Here is a 20,894-nt window from a genome sequence, read left to right on the forward strand (position 1 = left end):
AAACTATGCAAAACCTACTTTTTGAGGCAAGTTTCTTACTGCCCAGAGAGCAGGTTTTGCCTTAGGAAAAAAACGCAGCAAAAATGCAACGTGTGAACATAGCCTAATGAATTCCTCCTTATTTATGCATTCCTCATGCTATAATTGAAACAAGCACATATTATGTATAAATAGGATAAGGACCCACAGAAACATGTCCCCAGTTGGGCTCGAAGGATCCCAATCTGGCACCAGATATACAGCTCTGGCAAAAATTAAGAGACCACCACATCAAAACCCTGTCATGGGCAGCCCAATCTCCAGACCTGAACCCCACGAAAAACCTCTGGAATGTAATCAAGAGGATGAGGGATAGTCACAAGCCATCAAACAAAGAAGAACTGCTTACATTTTTGCGCCAGAAGCAGTGTGAAAGACTGGTGGAAAGCATGCCAAGATGCATGAAAGCTGGGATTAAAAATGTACATTTCACTCAAAAAATTACCTATAAAGTGAAAAATTAGAGAAACTGAACATTTTGCATTGATCTCTTAATTTTTGCCAGAGCTGTATTTCGGTATTTTTCTGAAGGAAAAAAATGGCAATAAACAGAAAAGGATAGTGCCAACTCACAGTTGCAGTTTATAGGAGGCCAGCGTGCACGACCATTGATGTTTAGCAATTGCAGGAAAAAGAAGAAATGTTCCAGCTTCTGGTAACATTTTCAGAGTAATCTTTATTCCATCAAAAAAAAAAAAACAATTAAAAAATATAGTGAACAGGAACAAGCGACGCGCTTCAAACACGGTTGTTGTTTTTATCAAGCTTGATATAGAACAACCGTGTTAGAAACGCGTTGCTTGCTCCTGTTCCTGTCCACTATATTTTTTTTAATTTTTTTTTATGGAATAAAGATTACTCTGAAAATGTTACCAGAAGCTGGAAAGTTTCTTCTTTTTCCTGCAATTGTTTGATACTACACCTGCAATTAGTTTGGTCCACCAGGGAACTAGATGGACCTTCAATGATTCCTGGTTCTGATATTAAAACAATTCCATCAAAACCTGATAGTGGATCCGTTAATAATCTATTAGTCCCTAAGTAATTGTACAGCATAAACCTGTTGTCTATTTCTTGTAGCTCTCCTGCTGCTGTGAAACTACAACTCCTAGCATGTCCAGATAGCTGTGGACTTTCCAGGCTGTCAGCAGTGCTGTTTAAATCCCACCTCCAATGCCATCCAGGAACTCCCTTGAACCTGCCAGGAAAGCCCACTTTTGGGAAAGGATTACGTAAGCTCCACCCTTTTCAATGTAGGGCATGCCGAATTTGTCCGGTCTGAATTGGGACGGTCAGTAATTTTGGTACCATCTGGAGAGCTGCAGGGTGAAGACCACAGGCCTATGCAAAGATGACATTATAGCTGCACTTATCTTGCATATCTCCTCTTGATATTAAAGAAGGTCAGACAATTATATATAACTACAGTCAAAAATACATATAGTAATAACTGTAAATGGTGGGGTAATATTGTTAACTAAAGTCACTTTTTTTCTCACACAGATTACAGATAATCCATGAAAATGGCCATTTTTATAGCCAGATATAACACTTTATGGAGACATACCTAAATGAAAAGGTAACGTGCTTGAAAATATTATTTTTACTAAAAAATATAATGGCCTCCCACTGAGATTACATGTGACAAGCCCAAGTAATGGCCAGTTAGGATGTCTGTGAAAAATGTTTGCTTCCGTCATACTACATGGTGAAAATTGGAAAAAAAATGTTGCATGAAGCATGGATGTGAAATCAATCAGTTCCCAGCTGAAATTTTTTACCCAAGATACGGAAATGAGAGTCCTGATCTGATTGGCCATCTTTTTACGACTGGTTCTCAAATCTACATATACTTACACAAGAATACAAGTTAAATTCTTAAAGGAATTGTCAAAGATTAAAAAACTAACAAACAACGCTTTGCTTCTTTTCCAGACACTACAGCACTCTGTCCATGGGTGGTGTCTGGCATTACAGCTCAATACTGTGGTAATTACATAGAAATAAATGAGCTGCAATATGGCACTCAAACCATCGACAAGAGGTGCATCACTTCCAGTAAAAACAACAAAAATACTCCTTTTTTCCTCACCGTTTAAGGGAATGTCCCAACTCAGGAAGTTATCACCTATCCACAGCTGAGTTGATCCAACCGATTCCAAAAACAGAGCTCCAAAACGCTCCTCTCTAATTCATCGCGTATGGGACTACAGCAGATAGCCTGCAGATAGGTGATAACTTGCTGAATTGGGGCAAGCCCTTTCAAAGAAACACTCCCATAAAAAATATTTATCCTCTTAATATGTTGCAATCATATTATATAGCACTATGTACTTACAATTGCTCATTTTGTCTTTCTACCTAGCTAATTCTTCTCTCTGCTCTATGTTGAAACTGGAGGTCTCCTGTCCCTGTAGAAATTATTTCCCTCTTTAACTCTTGACCCTGCTGCTCCCTCCTCCCCGTCAGGGACTTTTGCTGTGACGTATGAGTCATATGGTGAAAATTGATCTCCTTTTTGTACAAAGAGCTTAGAAGGATTCAGCTAGTCAGTTTTTAATACGTGATGTCATAGACCTAATGGAAAAGAGAACAATTAGATGGGTAGAAACGCAAACTGAGCAATTGAAAATACACAGTGCCATATAAATAATATGATGACTGCAATATATTAAGAGGATAAAAATTTTCATGGGAGGAGCAGGGCTTCTTTAATTGTAAAAGTAAAACCTAAGAGACTGTCAAGAGCAGATTTTCACATTTCGTATAATACATGTGCAGAAATATACATCCCATGCGTATTAAAGACATTTTTTGCTGATGGGAAAAAAAGAAGGTGATGATGATTTGCATTACGATAATAACACAGATACAGCAGCAAAAAATATATATAAAAACAAAATAAAAATAAATAAATAAAAATATTCAAATATTGTTCTGTTCGTCCATTTAAATGCTTGATTTACAGATTTAAAAAAATAGGAAAAAAGGTGGAGAGAAGGGCAAATTTAGTAGGCGGAAAAAATACATCTGTTCATTTCTCTCCAGTAAAGGTTTGAAGTGTAAAATCCAACCATCGAGCCAGGTGTAGTGAGCAAAGGGGTATGGGGGTATATGTGGAAAACATGCAGTCCCAGAGTCCTGTTGTGACCTCTTTCTTACCAGTTATGCAAATGTGAATTGCGTTGCTCTTAGGTCCATTATATACCATCCACAAGCCAGAACAGTCACTGTCTCTCTTCTTTGTACTACACCACAGTGCTAACAGAGGGATCGGACAGATTTAGCTGACCCGTGATGTCAGTTGGATGGTATTGCTGTAAAATACAAATATACAGAGAGGAAAGGTGAGGATCAACTGGGGCCAAGCCTGGACTCTGCCGATGTAGCTTCTGTTTCATTCTGCAGAGTTTTATGTCTGTAAAAATGACAATACGGTGGGCCAGTTATATACTCTGATGGTTTACTGGCTGCTTAGAACATTTGTTACACTAATAACAATATACAGGACACACATTGGAAGTCACTGTCTCTATTTGATATGTATTACAACTGGAAGATGTAAGTGTATTAATGTATGAGAAGTGCAAAAAGTTGTACTATAAAGAGAGAGTGTTTGAAATCCCGGCTGCTAATAATATAATGCTGCTGTAAAATGTCTACGGTGTGAAAATGACTATTGTAATCCTGCCTCTTAAGTACAAGAATGTGACTATAATACTGCTCCTATGTACAAGAATATAACTACTATAATACTGCCCACTATGTAGAAGAATATAACTAATATAATACTGCCCCTGTGTACAAGAATAAACTACATTTAATACTGCCCTAAAGTACAAGAATCCGACTATAATACTGCTCCTATATATAAGAATATAACTACTATAATACTGCCCCTATGTACAAGCATATAACTACTATAATACTATCCACAATGTACAAGAATATAACTACTATAATACTGTCCCCTATGTTCAAGAGTATAACTACTATAATACTGCCCACTATGTGCAAGAATATAACTACTATAATACTGTCCCCTATGTACAAGAATATAACTACTATAATACTCCCCACTATGTACAAGAATATAACTACTATAATACGGCCCCTATGTGCAAGAATTTAACTACTATAATACTGCCCCCTATTTACAAGAATATAACTACTATAATACTGCTCCTATGTACAAGAATAAGCTGCTATAATACTGCCCCAATGTACAAGAATATAACTACTATAATACTGCTTCATATAGAAGAATATAACTACTATAATACTGCCCCAATGTTCAAGAATATAACTACTATAATACTGCCCCAATGTACAAGAATGTAACTACTATTATACTGCCCATATGTACAAGAATATAAGTACTATAATACTGCCCCTATGTAAAAGAATATAACTACTATAATACTGCCCCCTATGTACAGGAATATAACTACTATAATACTGCCCCTATGTACAAGAATATAATGCTATAATACTGCCCTAATGTACAATAATATAACTACTATAATACTGCCCCATGTACAAGAATATAGCTACTATAATACAGCACCCTATGTACAAGAATATAACTACTATAATATTGCCCCATATGCAAGAGTATAACTACTATAATACTGCCTCTATGTTCAAGAACATAACTACCTATAATACTGCTCCTATGTACAAGAATACAACTACTAGAATACTGCCCCATATACAATATAACTACTATAATACTGCCCCATATGTCCAAGAATACACCGTATATACTCGAGTATAAGCCGAGAATTTCATCCCATTTTTTTAGGGTGAAATTGCCCCTCTCGGCTTATACTCGAGTCATACCCAGGGGTCGGCAGGGAAGGGGCAGCTGTGTAATAATACTCACCTGCTCCTGGCGTGGTGTCCCTGGTTCTCCAGCATCGGCAGCTTCTTTCTGTATTGAGCGGTCACATGGTACCGCTCATTACAGTAATGAATATGGACCCGACTCCACTCCCATAGGGGTGGAACCGCATATTCATTACTGTAATGAGCGGTACCATGTGACCGCTCAATACAGGAAGAAGCTGCCGACGCCGGGGAACCAGGGACGTGCAGGGACCGTGCCAGGAACAGGTGAGTATAACGCAGTGCGCGATATTCACCTGCTCCCCGTTCCATTGCCGCCGGCCGCCGCTGCGTCTTCCACGTCCTCTGCAGTGACACTCAGGTCAGAGGGCGCAGTGACTCGATTAGTGTGCACGCCGCCCTCTGCCTGAACGTCAGTGTAGAAGATGCGGAAGACACAGCAGCGCTGACGGTGGAACACGGAGCAGGTGAATATAGCAAGTGCCGGGGGCCTGAGAGGTGAGTATGTGATTTTTTTTTTTTTTATCGCAGCAACAGCATATGGGGCAAATGTCTTTATGGAGCATCTTATGGGGCCATGTGCAGCATTACACGGGGCAAATATCTGTACGTAGCATCTTATGGGGCCATGTGCAGCGTTATATGGGGCAAATATCTGTTTGGGGCCATGTGCAGCATTATATGGAGCATCTTATGGGGCCATAATCAGCATTTGTGGAGCATTATACGGGGCAAATGTGTCTATGGAGCATCTTATGGGGCCATAATCAGCATTTGTGCAGCATTATATGGGGCATATTTTAATATGGAGCATCTTATGGGGCCCATCATAAACTGTATGGAGCATTATATGGGGCGAATTTTGTATGGAGCATCTTATGGGGCCCATCATGAATTGTATGGAGCATTATATGGGGCTCCTGATTCAATATGGATATTCAAAAACACTTAACCTACTGATGTCTCAATTAATTTTACTTTTATTAGTATCTATTTTTATTTTTGAAATGTACCAGTAGTTGCTGCATTTTCCACCCTAGGCTTATACTCGAGTCATTAAGTTTTCCCAGTTTTTTTTTTTTGACAAAATTCGGGGTCTCGGCTTAAACTCGGGTCGGCTTATACTCGGGTATATACGGTAACTACTATAATACTGCTCCTATGTGCAAGAATATGATGCTATAATACTGCCCTAATGTACAAGAATATCACTACTATAATACTGAACCAATGTACAAGAATATAATTACTATAATACTGCCCCCTATGTACAGGAATATAGCTACTATAATACTGCTCCTATGTACAAGAATATAACTACTATAACACTGCCCCCTATGTACAAGAATATAACTACTAGAGTACTGCCCCATATTCCAATAATATCACTACTATAATACTGCCCCCTGTGTACAAGAATATAATTACTATAATACTGCCCCATATACAAGAATATAACTACTATAAAACTGCCTCTATGTACAAGAATATAACTACTATAATACTGCCCCATGTACAATAATATAACTACTATATGTTAGGTCTCGAGTTCCCACTTCTGCACAGGGGGAATCTCGAGCCATCTCCGCTGCGGTCTCCCATTCTTATCCAGCCGCAGTGGAGTCTGCTCAGCAGGGACGTCGGTCCCAGCGTCTTGCTCAGTCTCACTCTGTACAGAGAGTCACTGCTGCTTCTTCAGCTTCTGCCATTAAAGCCAGTGCTGGTCAGCAGCGAGCGGACTTCTCTGAGACTAAGTCCTTGTCTGCACACACTGAGCATGCCCAGGGCAAGATCTCCCGTTGGAGATCGAGGGTCATGTGCTCAGGCTCTGCAGCACATTCCATTGGTCCTCTTGGCAGGTCTTGGAAGGGCAAAGTTTCTGTGGCCACTTCCTGTGCTGCAACTATATAAACTGCGCATGACCGCACGGCCATGCGCTAGTGTACATTTGCTTACGTGTGTTTGTTGTGAGTGCAAGTCGTCCTTTGATACCCCTTCCCTATTGAATGTCTGTTCGCGGAAGGTGTATGGTTGCTATCTAGCGCCCGACTTATCCTACAGCACTAATCACACGTTACAGCGTCCAGTTGCTGTGACCGCCCGTACGGCGCCGTGCACTTCCTCTGTGCTTTCCTTACCCAAGCCTGGGTGGTTAGTGGCGTTCGTCAGTGCGGCACCGCATGCACTCTTGTGCCCTAATATTGTTATTCAGCTTCCTTACACACCCAGTTGCGGTGTTGTGCCAGCAAGGGTCTAATCGGACTTCAATCCTAGTTGGGGTTGAGTTCGCTGACTACTTGCTCGCCTTCTATGTGCGGTACCGCGATCCTGTGACGCAACAGGATCGCTTCCTTCACGCTGGGTGAAGTTTAACCCACGTGTGTATACTTATGAGTACCGCCATATAGTCCGTCATTACTTAGCAGCAGGTTCCATCTCTGCACGGTGGACCCCGGGCTGCGAACGCACCATACACTATCTGTCTTATTATTTGGTGCGTTCCGCAAGCCCTAACACTATAATTCTGCCCTCTATGCACAGGTATATAGCGTAACTACTATAATACTGCAACTATCTAATAGAATATAACTACTATAATACTTCCCCTATGTGAAAGAATATAACTACTATAATACTGCCCCCTATGTACAGGAATATAACTGCTATAATACTGTCCCCTATGTACAAGAATATAACTACTATAATACTGTCCCCTATGTACAAGAATATAACTACTATAATACTGCCCCTATGTATAAGAATATAACTACTATAATACTGCTTCTATGTAAAAGAATATAAATACTATAATACTGCCTCTATGTACAAGAATATAACTACAATAATACTGCCCCTATGTATAAGAATATAACTACTATAATACTGCCCCTATGTAAAAGAATATAACTACTATAATACTGCCTCTATGTATAAGAATATAACTACTATAATGCTTCCCCATGTATACGAATTTAACTACTATAATACTGCCCCTATGTAAAAGAATATAACTACTATAATACTGCCTTCTATGTACGGAAATATACCGTAACTACTATAATACTGCACATATCTAAAAGAATATAACTACTAATAATACTTCCTCTATGTAAAACAATATAACTACTATAATACTGCCCCCTATGTACAGGAATATAACTGCTATAATACTGGCCATATGTACAAGAATATAACTACTATAATACTTCCCCTTTGTAAAATAACATAACTGCTATAATACTGCCCCATATACAGGAATATAACTACTAAAATACTGCCCCTATGTACAATAATATAACTACTATAATACTGCTCCCATGTACAAGAATATAAGTACTATAATACTGCCCGCTATGTCCAAGAATATAACTACTATACTACTGCCCCCTATGTACAAGAATATAGCTACTATAATACTGCCTCTGTGTTCAAGAATGAAAATACCTATAATACTGCTCCTATGTATAAGAATATAACTACTATAATACTCCACTTATGCACAAGAATATAGCTACTATAATACTGCCCCCTATAGACAAGAATATAACTACCATAATACTGCTCCTATGTACAAGACTATAACTACTATAATACTGTTCCTATGTGCAAGAATATAACTACTAGAATGCTGCTCACGATGAACAAGAATAAAACTACTATAATCCTGCACTTATGTACAAGAATATAGCTACTATTATACTGCCCCTATAGACAAGAATATAACTACCATAATACTGCTCCTATGTACAAGAATATAACTACCATAATACTGCTCCTATGCACAAGAATATAACTACCATAATACTGCTCCTATGTACAAGAATATAACTACTATAATACTGCTCCTATGCGCAAGAATATAGCTACTATAATACTGCCGCTATGTACAAGAATATAGCTACTATAATACTGCCCCTATGTACAAGAATATAAGTACTATAATACTGTCCTCTATGTACAAGAATATAACTACTATAATACTGCCTCTATGTACAAGAACATAACTTTTATAATACTGTTCCTATGTACAAGAATATAACTACTATAATACTGTTCCTATATACAAGAATATAACTACTATAATACTGCCCCTATGTACACGAATATAACTACTATAATACTGCCCCTATGTACAAGTATATAGCTACTATAATACTGCCCCCTATAGACAAGAATATAAATACCATAATACTGCTCCTATGTACAAGACTATAACTACTATAATACTGCTCCTATGTGCAAGATATAACTACTAGAATGCTGCTCACGATGAACAAGAATAAAACTACTATAATCCTGCACTTATGTACAAGAATATAGCTACTATTATACTGCCCCCTATAGACAAGAATATAACTACCATAATACTGCTCCTATGTACAAGAATATAACTACTATAATACTGCTCCTATGTGCAAGAATATAGCTACTATAATACTGCCCCTATGTACAAGAATATAGCTACTATAATACTGCCCCCTATAGACAAGAATATAACTACCATAATACTGCTCCCCTATAGACAAGATTATAACTACCATAATACTGCTCCTATGTACAAGACTATAACTACTATAATACTGCTCCTATGTGCAAGAATATAACTACTAGAATGCTGCTAACAATGAAGAAGAATAAAACTACTATAATCCTGCACTTATGTACAAGAATATAGCTACTATTATACTGCCCCCTATAGACAAGAATATAAGTACCATAATACTGCTCCTATGTACAAGAATATAACTACCATAATACTGCTCCTATGCACAAGAATATAACTACCATAATACTGCTCCTATGTACAAGAATATAACTACTATAATACTGCCCCATGTACAAGAATATAACTACTATAATACTGCCCCTATGTACAAGAATATAACTACTACAATACTGCCCCTATGTCCAAGAATATAACTACCATAGTACTGTTATATGTCCAAGAATATAACTGCTATAATACTGCCCATTATGTACAAGAATATAACTACTATAATACTGCCTCTATGTTCAAGAATGAAACTACCTATAATACTGCTCCTATGTCTAAGAATATAAATACTAGAATACTGCCCACTGTGAACTAGAATAAAACTACTATAATACTGCTCCTATATACAAGAAAATATAACTACTATAATACTGCCCCCTATAGACAAGAATATAACTACCATAATACTGCTCCTATGTACAAGAATATAACTACCATAATACTGCTCCTATGTACAAGAATATAACTACTATAATACTGCTCCTATGTGCAAGAATATAGCTACTATAATACTCCCCCTATGTACAAGAATATAACTACTATAATACTGCCCCTATGTACAAGAATATAACTTTTATAATACTGTTCCTATGTACAAGAATATAACTACTATAATACTGCTCCTATATACAAGAATATAACTACTAGAATACTGCCCCTATGTACACGAATATAACTACTATAATACTGCTCCTATGTATAAGAATATAACTACTATAATACTGTCCCCTATGTATAAGAATATAACCACTATAATACTGTCCCCTATGTACAAGAACATAACTGATATAATACTGCCCCTATATACAATATAACTACTATAATACTGCAACTATCTAAAAGAATATAACTACTATAATGTTTCCTCTATTTTCAAGAACATAACTACTATAATACTGCCTCCATGTACAAGAATATAACTACTATAATACTGCCCCTATGTACAATATAACTACTAATGATACTTCCCCTATGTAAAACAATATAACTACTATAATACTGCCCCCTATGTACAGGAATATAACTGCTATAATACTGGCCATATGTACAAGAATATAACTACTATAATACTGCCTCCATGTACAAGAATATAACTACTATAATACTTCCCCTTTGTAAAATAACATAACTGCTATAATACTGCCCCATATACAAGAATATAACTACTATAATACTGCCCCTATGTAATATAACTACTATAATACTGCTCCCATGTACAAGAATATAAGTACTATAATACTGCCCCCTATGTACAAGAATATAGCTACTATAATACTGCCTCTGTGTTCAAGAATGAAAATACCTATAATACTGCTCCTATGTATAAGAATATAACTACTAGAATTCTGACCACTGTGAACAAGAATAAAACTACTGTAATACTGCTCTTATATACAAGAATATAACTACTATAATACTGCCCCCTATGTACAAGAATATAACTACTATAATACTGCCCCCTATGTACAAGAATATAACTACTGTAATACTGCTCCTATGTACAAGAATATAACTACTATAATACTGCCCCCTATGTACAAGAATATAACTACTGTAATACTGCTCCTATGTACAAGAATATAACTACTATAATACTGCCTCTATGTACAAGAATATAACTACCATAATACTGGTCCTATGTACAAAAATATACTATAATAAATCATAGTAAGAAATACTCTAGCGGAGGACCCTTTTTCTTACAGACCTTTTTGCTTGTTTTCCAGGTTCAAGAGTAGTTTCTGCATTCATTCTATGTGAGTGTAGATGTGCACACTTTCAGGATTCACCTAAATTTCTAGTCTGAGTGGGATGTCGCGTGCTGCTGTCTAGATTCTCATCTGCTTCTCTCAATAGCACATGTGACCACCCTCCTGTGCTGGAAATAGAGGGGTAACCTAATAGGGAGGGTGCACATTGCGCACTTGCAGGGTTCGACAGTCTGCATTTATATGTAGTGAGTGCAGAAATTTCTTGTGAGCGAGGAAAGGCCCTTTAAAGTGTGCTTGAAGACTTAGCTAGAGGTGATGGATGTAAGTAATTTTTGTTCTACTTCTAATATATTTGCACATCAGCTAAGGCTTTTAAAGTGCATTTACCTAAACTGTAAAGCGCTGCGGAATATGTTGGCGCTATATAAATAAAGATTATTATTATTACCTAACAATATATGGTATGATTCAACTTTTTCTTTCTGACCCTATTGATGTTTAAGAAGGTGTAATTCATCTGAGAGACTCCCTTTTGTTTGTGAAAATTCTTCTGTTTGGTAATAAGTACAAGGGTGAATTAAGTTAAGACTGAATCTGGGATTTTCAGCATTTGCCACCATCCTTCCCTTCCCAGCATCCTTCCCTTATTTCTGTCTAGAATAGAAGGTTAAAATACATCTGCCTTCTATTGTGCCGCCCTGGCAGGGGAGACTGTGTTCAGCAAACTCAGTGAAAGGCAAGGAAAAGTCACAATGTGTCAGAAGAAAAAGCACCATTGTGTGCCTGTCTGATCTGTGCACAGTGTGCGCTCTGTATGCTCCGCTGCCGTCAAAGCACTCGCTCAATATGGGCTTGTATTACTGCTGTCTCCGACTGACTCTGTATAGTACCTACATGGCGATGCTAGCCTCACATTGATAGATGTGTTATTAGATGGAGTATTAACAGCTTTTATTAATGATATCTCATACAGGAATAGCAGATTATAACAAATCTGACATATCTGACCCTCTATAATCCTGGTAGTAAAGGCCATAGGCAGCCACACTTTGGCCATCTATGTGATGCAGAGATGTGCTCCATTAGTCAGACCTGGAGCTGCTCTTTATAGGACCTCTCATCTACAAATCATTATAGGGCAAAAGGCAGATGTTGCTCTCTTGAAACAACCCATTTAAAAGGAGAAGCATGCAAAATCTCTCTCCCCTGGATGGATAAAAACTGTCTGAGGCACCACTGATAGATAACTACCCTGTAAGTCACTATTTAAGGCTCCTTTCACACTAGCGTCGGAATCTCCCCGTCGCAATGCGTCGGGGAGAGATTCCGACGCTAGCGTTTGCTGCATTGCACAATGGGTGCAGCGGATGCATTTTTCCGGCGCATCCGCTGCCCCATTGTAAGGTGCGGGGAGGTGGGGGCGGAGTTCCGGCCACCCATGCGCTGTCGGAAAAAGCGGTCCGTCAGGAGAAAAAAACGTTACATGTAGCGTTTTTTTCTCCCGACGGTCCGCAAAAGCACGACGCATCCGTGCGACGTGTGGCAATCCGTCGCAAATGCGTCGTCAATGCAAGTCTATGGGGAAAAAACGCATCCTGCAAGCACTTTTGCAGGATGCGTTTTTTCTGCAAAACGACGCATTGTGACGGATTGCAGAAAACGCTAGTGTGAAAGTAGCCTTACTTGTAAAAGAACCACAAGTTTGTGACACCGTCAAGACAGCTGTCTGAAGTACCAAAAAATGGGATTCAAACGCGCTCCCAACAGGTGCTTAGATTTCAGAGTCCAAAACATACAACTTTGGGCTCTGTATGAGGTTTTGTGTAGGCATGGTTCATCTTTGAAGATGGTAACAATAGTGTTGTCTCCTGCATTGTTAGTGCACTATCTTAGGGTAGTAACACCCAAACCTATTTGATAGGAGACAGACTTGATTAATTCAGAAGCAATAACACAAGAAAACTTTTTTTTAGAGGAGCCATATATTTATAAAGGCAAGTCAGAGATGGCTGATTTTCTACAATATGCTAAATTCTCTGAAATGAGAATCCTCTTAAGTTGTATTTTATTAATTTTCTAAGATTCCTTTTCTATGTAGCATTGATCGAAGTTTTGTGGTCATTTTGATGGCTTTTGCGAGCACTTGTCTATCTATTTGCTTTGTGTTATAGGCTCTTTAAGAAAACCTGCCCCCAGATGTCTAATTTCTAATGCATTCCTACTACTATTTCTGGCTTTAAATTACTTTTCTGGTCAGTCGTTGTATTAGAAAGAGTAGTTTGTAAAACTCCTTTTGATACATGCTATTAAGTTCAGAAGAGTCCGCTGGGTGTGTCCAAATCATGCAAGCTGCCACCTGGAATCCTACAAAGGCATCTCCTCATGATTGATGTAGGTGATGTTCTTACGTTAGCTTATATGCCCCTCTACCTAACCTTTCTCTGGACAGATAAGTGTTCACACATGTGTATCAACCGTTTCTGGGCAATCAATTTTATCACTCGCCGTGGTTGCAGTCTCCAAGCCTTTCAAAGAATTAGCCTCTATTTTGCATAGCTGTGGCTACAGTGAGTTATGAAGTTAATGACCTAAAAATGACATTGATGCATGGGCAAGTGAAAGTCAATATCTCTGCCCAAAACAGGGCAAACGAAATTGAGCATGTGCCAGTTCTATGATTAGATAGCCCGAAGGTGTCCAGGTGATTGCTCTGAACTACGGTAATTAGTATACACTTTCCAATGTTGTTCTTTCTAGGCTTTGCTCTGCCTCCTTATCCAGAGTTTAAATTTAATAATGAACCACTCACCACCTGGAACATGTCTAGTTGACTTTTGGATTTTTTGAAACATGGGCCACCCTATGTAGGTTACAGTAGTCAATGTGTAAAATCAGTTTTACAGTTGTGTTAAAAAGTGTTTTCCCCCTCCCTGATTTCCTATTCCTTTGCATGTTTGTCAATGTTTCAGATCACCAAACAAATTTAAATACTAGACAAAAATAACACAAGTAAACACAAAATGCAGTTTTTAAATGAAGGTCTTCATTATTAAGGGAAAAGAAATCCAAATCTACAGTGGCCTGTGTGAAAAAGTGATTTCCCCCTAAACCTAATAACTGATTGAGCCACTCTTAGCAGCAACAACTGCAAACAAGCATTAGCGATAACTGGAAATGAGTCTTTTACAATGCTCTGGAGGCATTGTGTCCTACTCATCTTTTCAGAATTGTTGTAATTCAACCACACTGGAGGGTTTCCGAGCATGAACCGCCTTTTTTAAGGTCATGCCACAGCATCTCAATCGGATTAAGGTCTGGAGTTTGACTAGGCCACTCCAAAGTCTTACATTTGTTTTTCTTAAGCCATTAAGAGGTGGACTTGCTGGTGTGTTTTGAATCATTGTTCTGCTGCATAAACCAAGTGCGCTTCAGCTTAAGGTCATGAACAGATGGCTGGATATTCTCCTTCAGGATTGTAAACAGCAGAATTTATGGTTCCATTTTCCATAATAAGTCTTCCAGGTAATGAAGCAGCAAAACGGCCCCCAGACCATCACACTACCACCAACATATTTTACTGTTGGTATGATGTTCCTTTTCTGAAATACTGTGATACTTCTATGCCACATATAATGGAACATACACCTTCCAAAAAGTTCAACTTTTGTGTCATGAGCCCATAGAGTATTTTCCCAAAAGTATTGGGGATAATCAAGATGTTTTCTGGCAAAACTGAGACGAGCCTTTATGTTCTTTCTGCTCAGCAGTGGTTTTCGTCTTGGAACTCTGCCATGCAGGCTATTTTTGACCAGTGTCTTTCTTAGGGCAGAGACCGACTGCCGTATTTCTCATGCGAGAATCGCATCGTAAACCTCGTACTGGCTGTCGACATGAGCTTGAGAGCTGCATAGAAATACATCATACTGTCTTGCTAATGTCAGGAGAGGTGCCAGGCCAGTGCGTGCAGTGCGATGAGATTCTTGCACGAGAAATACGGCAGTCTGTCTGTGCCCTTACTGTGACGTCATGAACATTGACCTTAAGGCAAGTGAGGCCTGCAGTTCTTTGGATGTTGCTGTGAGGTTTTTTGTCACCTCTTGGATGAGTCGTCGCTGTGCTGTCAGGGTAATTTTGATCGGTCGGCCACTTCTGGGAAGGTTCACTGCTGTTCTATATTTTGTTTTTGCCGTTTGTGGATAATGGCTCTCACTATTGTTCGCTGGAGTCCCAAAGCTTGAAAAGCAGCTTTATAACCTTTTCCAGACTGATTGATCTCAATTACTTTGCTTCTCATTTGTTCCAGAATTTATTTGGATTACAGCATGATGTCTAGATTTTAAGGTTCTTTTGGTTTACTTTGTCAGGCAGGTCCCATTTAAGTGATTTCTTGATTGAGAACAGGTGTGGCAGTAATCAGGCATGCGAGTGGCTAGGGAATGTGAACTCTGCTTCCCAAAGATGTGATAAACCACAGTTAATTTATGTTTTCAGAAGCGTGCAATCACTTTTTCACACAGGGCCATGTAGGTTTGGATTTCTTTTTCCCTTAATAATAAAGACCTTCATTTAAAACTGCATCTTTGTCTAATATTTAAATTTGTTTGGTGATCTGCAATATTTAAGTGTGACAAACATGCAAAAGAATAGGAAATCAAGAAGGGGGCAAACACTTTTTCACATAACTGTATGCCACAGAGGATGACAAAATACTTCAGTAAGGATGAGATCCTAAAGTGCGGCTGATCATGTCGCTAAAACTCTGCTCACTCACAATGGCCAATAGCTGCACGGTTACTGGCCACCGTAATTGGATTGTTAATCTGTAATATGGTTTCTCCCTACTTGTAGCATATATTGGAAAGTTTGTAAAATACAACCCTAATGGTACAGTATAAGAAGGCACCAATTTACCCATTACCTAAGGGATTGCCTATGCTGAGTAGTACGTAACCTGATATGTATAGACTGTATGTTATCATAGTGTGAGCAGACATAGGGTATACAAGTTTGGTTAAACTGTGACAATTTACAAGGTATACAAACCTAGCACATGGTACATCCACACAATTATTTTTTCACATTTTTTTTCACATTTATAAACACAGTAAAAACCGGTAACATACAATTTGACAATTCTGAGTTTTTTTTGTGTTGGTATAATCCTATAAAGAAGGTTTTGTAAGGTCTTTAATCAAGCAAATTGTTGCATTTGGAATTAATGGAACATATCTGGAAAGGGATTGAGATTTAAAAGGGGTTTAATTTCTTGGTGTGGGAAAGAGAAGGGGTCTTGTCAGCAAAATGCTGTCATCACAAACAAAAAAGTACACAAACTTGTAACACGAACATGACTCTCAGTGATGTGAAACTTTGCCAAAATAACAAAAATAGAGTGTGTCCAGAAGGTGTACAACAACGAACAGGAAGGAACACGTAAAAAAAAAATAATAAGAAAAGATAAGAAAAAAATTAACACAAAAATGTCTCGGTTTGAAATTGGCACCAATAAACGCAAAGTATTTTATTTATTTTTATTTTTTTAAAGAATTAAAAAAAATGCATTTAGCAGCTTCTTAAAACTGACCAAAAACGTATAGAACGGCTCCACTTTTCTTGATGGAGCCCAGAAAATTAAATTTGCCTAGATTTTTTTTTTTCCATGACTGACTGTTGACGAAAACATGGGGCTGGAATGTACTTGCATGTACAATGCTCAGCTTCTGGATGGGCGTTTGGCAACCAATGAAATGGTAGAGAAAATTAAGGAACAGAGAGATAGAAAAGAGCAGAAGACAAAGACGTAGAGTCAGAAGAGAAGATGAGAGGTTGAGCCATACAGAAAAGAGAGCAAGCGAGAGACAGAAAAAGAGAGAGCAAAGCTCTTCCTCTGAGAGTGCAAGCAAGAGAAAGAGTAAGAGAGAAAGAGAGAGAGAGCTGATTCTTCTTCCTTACCGTGTCTTTGCAGGACCTACGTCTCTTGAAGCTGGAGGCCAGGGTTGAGGTGATGGACCTAAAAGAGGCTTTCTTTTTAGGGTCAGGTTCTGCTCTACCAATTTTTCTATCCTAAAATGAATATGTATAAGCAATTAGATACCTAATGTGTCTCTACTTCAACTACCGCTAGTCTGAATATAGATAGTCCAAGCTGATGAGGTGTTGGCCTATCTTTTGTGGCAACTTAAGAGTAGCTACGGTGGATTCACCATCAGGAGGGACATGTTAACAAACTGGTCACCAGTTATATATTAGAACGTTCTTTAGCGGTACTGGGTGACATCCACCAAGGTCTTCTGGAGTCAAAATAAGGATAATGTGTATCTATCTCTACTTACTACCACTTTACATATGGCCTTTGTTAATTAGGGTAAATGTTCTTGAGTGAGACATTAAAGTTTCACCGGTCCATATTAAAATGCCAATTTTGTAAAAAGAAAAATAACGGTGACCATAAATGTTATCGCTAATCTCTGCTTTGGCATTGGACAGTGGTAAATTCTAAGGAAGTAAGGGGTGTAAGGTCTGTGAGGGTAACTAGAGAAGGTGAGGATCTTTAAGCTGGAGGCAAAGTCACAAGAAAGATAGAAGACGGCATTAGAAAGCAGCCATTGTATGAGATTTCTGTAAAAAATGTAGTAAAAAATTTTAATGGTGCATTGGCGCAAAGCGTTTGCTTATTTTGTTTGTTTTACTTCCAAAAGCCAAAAAAAGAAAACAAAAAATATTAAAATAATAATTTTTTTTAAAAGAAAGATAAGAAAAGCAAATAAAATAGAGAAGCATTAGCTATTTTTGATATTGCATAAGAAAATGTTGTGAAATCATAAAAGGTGGGAGAGAAAAGAAAAAAGATGAGGCTTGTTCTGTTATACCAACTTTGAGTATAACAAAAATTTATTCCATAGGTGCCTGGGCACCATCAATGGGATAAATTTTGGGATTTGTTGTTCTCATTTTATATAAGCATGCACAAATGGGGTTTAAGCGGGATGGATGGCATGGAATGACTATATTTTGCTCCATGTATTATCCCAAATCCAAATTTTTGCTTAAACAAATAGATTTTTTCCACTTGCCTTCCTTCTAGTAACGTGACAGACTTTTGTTTTCTGCAGTTCCCACCTGTGGAAAGGTCTCAGATTGTAAGATTGTTTTTGTTTTTTTGTTTTTTTTCACAGTCCCCACAGAGTTACATGCACACGTAACATGTAGAAAGAAAAAATTCCCCTACGTTGACACGGGGTGCAGGGGATTTCTAGAAGGTTGGCAAGTGAAAATTGTGGTGCTCGTGACAGTCTAGTACCTCTGTCCGGCAGACTTCTCCCTGGACAAACACAAAGGGAGAGTGTTCCCGAGAGACCAGACACCTGAAATTAGCTCTTACCATCTGTATTCAGGCTGCACTTTTGAGGAGGTGCAACAAAATTTAAAAAAAAATCAAAAGCAATTTTAAATATTTCAATTCAAAAGCTATGTGTAAAAATATATACACCTATGTATAAGAGGTTACAAAGAATCTGGGTCACTAATTAATTTCTGTACCACTTTTTTTCAGCGGGTCACACTCTATAGAAAATCCAATGAGAAGTTTATTAGTCTGCTCTACTAGACTGATATTTTTTAATACTATACATACTTTATATCCAGAATTATGTGTATAATATATAATATACCTTATTATCAAATGCTAAAAAAAAATAATTTCTGTATTTCCATATATGGACTCTTGACTCTTGGAAAGTGCACATCTGATCTAGACGTCACGGTGCACCTCTGATCCCTCCCTCTACTTAAAAGGGTTATCCCGTTAAATAAATAGTACATTACTATTCGTAATTATTATGTTTTTTTATTATTTTATTGATCTAAAAAAACACTCCATTGTCCAGATATTGTTATAGTGGCCCCATGATGCGCTTTTGATTTCCTCTTAGAATGTTCACCCAACTGTGCCCAGTATCGGTGGTCACACATGCTCAGTAGCTCAGCCCCGCCTCTCGCATCTTCTTGTATACTGTCTACGGAGTGACTGCTACTATTATGCTTACCAATAGGAATCAGCACCCTAGTACTGGCTTCTTCTCACCGTCGATGCACACATTGCGCGGATGTTCTAGAGGTAATGAAAAGGGCAGCAGGGGCGGCATAACATGTAAGTATTGAATAGCTGAGCACAGGATCATTTAAAAAAAATACTTAATCAAAATGTATATTTTGCGTGAGATAATAGAGCAAATTATTCAGGATTAGAAAAACAAAGCTGCCTTCTTCCAGGACAGCGCCACTCCTATCCACAGGTTCCTTGTGGTATTACATGCCAAGTTACTCACTTCAATGCAGCTGTGCTGCAATGTAAGGCAAAAATGATGTTTTTTTAGCCCTTTTAATATTTAATTGGGTAATAACCCTTTTTAAGGATATTTTTTAGTTTCTATATATTACATTTACCCTGTTATTATATCCCTCTCGCCATAAATCATTGTCTAGGTCTCCCAGGTCTGCAGGACCTCACAGAAAGAGCACATGCACCACAATATTATGGATTAATCTTGATTATGTAGATTGCAACTGCACTTTATTTTTTTTATATTTTTATTTTTTTCCACAAACCTGTTATATTTTATATAGATATATACCGGTATATATATTCATATGAACTTTATAATAATCAGCATCTGTCTTCAATTTTTAACAGTAGATTAACAGCAACATGGCGGCTAATTATCATCTATTACGCTACAGGACAGACATGGGTTCATTATCCATTTGTCACCAACATATGTGGAGGAGCAGGTTGACTCTGCGGCAATGGTCTGTCGGTGTTTGAAGAGCCTCAATATCTTGGTGACTGAGACACATGGTTGTGTGATAGCCGTGGGGCTGTGTTTCAGTGTGGTATATGGAGCTTGTATGGAAATATGAGGTTGAATGGAACAGTAAAGAACCCATGTGGATGCTGTAGACCATCAGGAAAGTGCAGTCCAATATAACATCAATGAAATGGATTCACTTGGTCACGATTCTTTGTTGCCCCGGCTGAAAGGGAAGGATTAGTCTGACATCACATTCAACAGAATATGAATTCCTGAATACACAAACACATAGAGAAATAGTATTACCTGCTACAAAAGACAAAAACTAAAACTGCAGTATTCACCGGATAGATCACTGAAATAAAAAATAATTTCTAGTAAATAAATTTGTTTTGATCTTTTCTGGCACATATAATAATATAATATACTATGCATTCTGCTTACACCCATGTACCTAAATAACTGGAACAGTGATGTAGAGGAAGAGGGAACACAAGTGGTTGCTCTCTGTGAAAATTTTTTAGAGGCTCAAAACTCCTTTTGAAATTTTGCACCCCTAGGAAGTGAGATCACTACCGAAGACCCAGGGCAGTGCACAAACCCCAGACTTGGAGCTGCGTGCCCCGGATCTCTGGATCGAGAGCCATTTTATTGGCAAGAGCATAGACCAATACAGTTGGGGCCTATGTTAGAGCAGAGAGCCAAAGGCCC

At 38.1% G+C, this 20,894-nt stretch overlaps 1 protein-coding gene across 13 annotated transcripts in view; it reads right to left on the reverse strand.

Annotated features, from left to right (window-relative positions):
• Positions 1-1,847: 1,847 nt before the first annotated feature.
• Positions 1,848-20,894, reverse strand: part of GRIN1 (glutamate ionotropic receptor NMDA type subunit 1) — a 157,769-nt gene continuing 138,722 nt past the window's right edge. For 2 of the 13 annotated variants that reach the window (XM_069747786.1, XM_069747785.1), the window contains 2 exons: positions 17,326-17,436; positions 3,197-3,356 (listed from right to left, as the gene is read on the reverse strand). In XM_069747786.1, the coding sequence (XP_069603887.1) occupies positions 3,288-3,356; positions 17,326-17,436 (180 nt within the window). In that variant the 3' untranslated portion in view covers positions 3,197-3,287. Of the gene's footprint in view, positions 3,357-3,386; positions 3,458-17,325; positions 17,437-18,386; positions 18,493-18,543; positions 20,539-20,894 lie in introns of those variants that run through there. The other 11 variants (XM_069747798.1, XM_069747793.1, XM_069747796.1 and 8 more) reach the window with 9 other exon arrangements.

The sequence above is a fragment of the Ranitomeya imitator genome, chromosome 2 (assembly GCF_032444005.1).
Source record: "Ranitomeya imitator isolate aRanImi1 chromosome 2, aRanImi1.pri, whole genome shotgun sequence".
In the NCBI taxonomy this organism is placed as follows: Eukaryota; Metazoa; Chordata; class Amphibia; order Anura; family Dendrobatidae; genus Ranitomeya; species Ranitomeya imitator.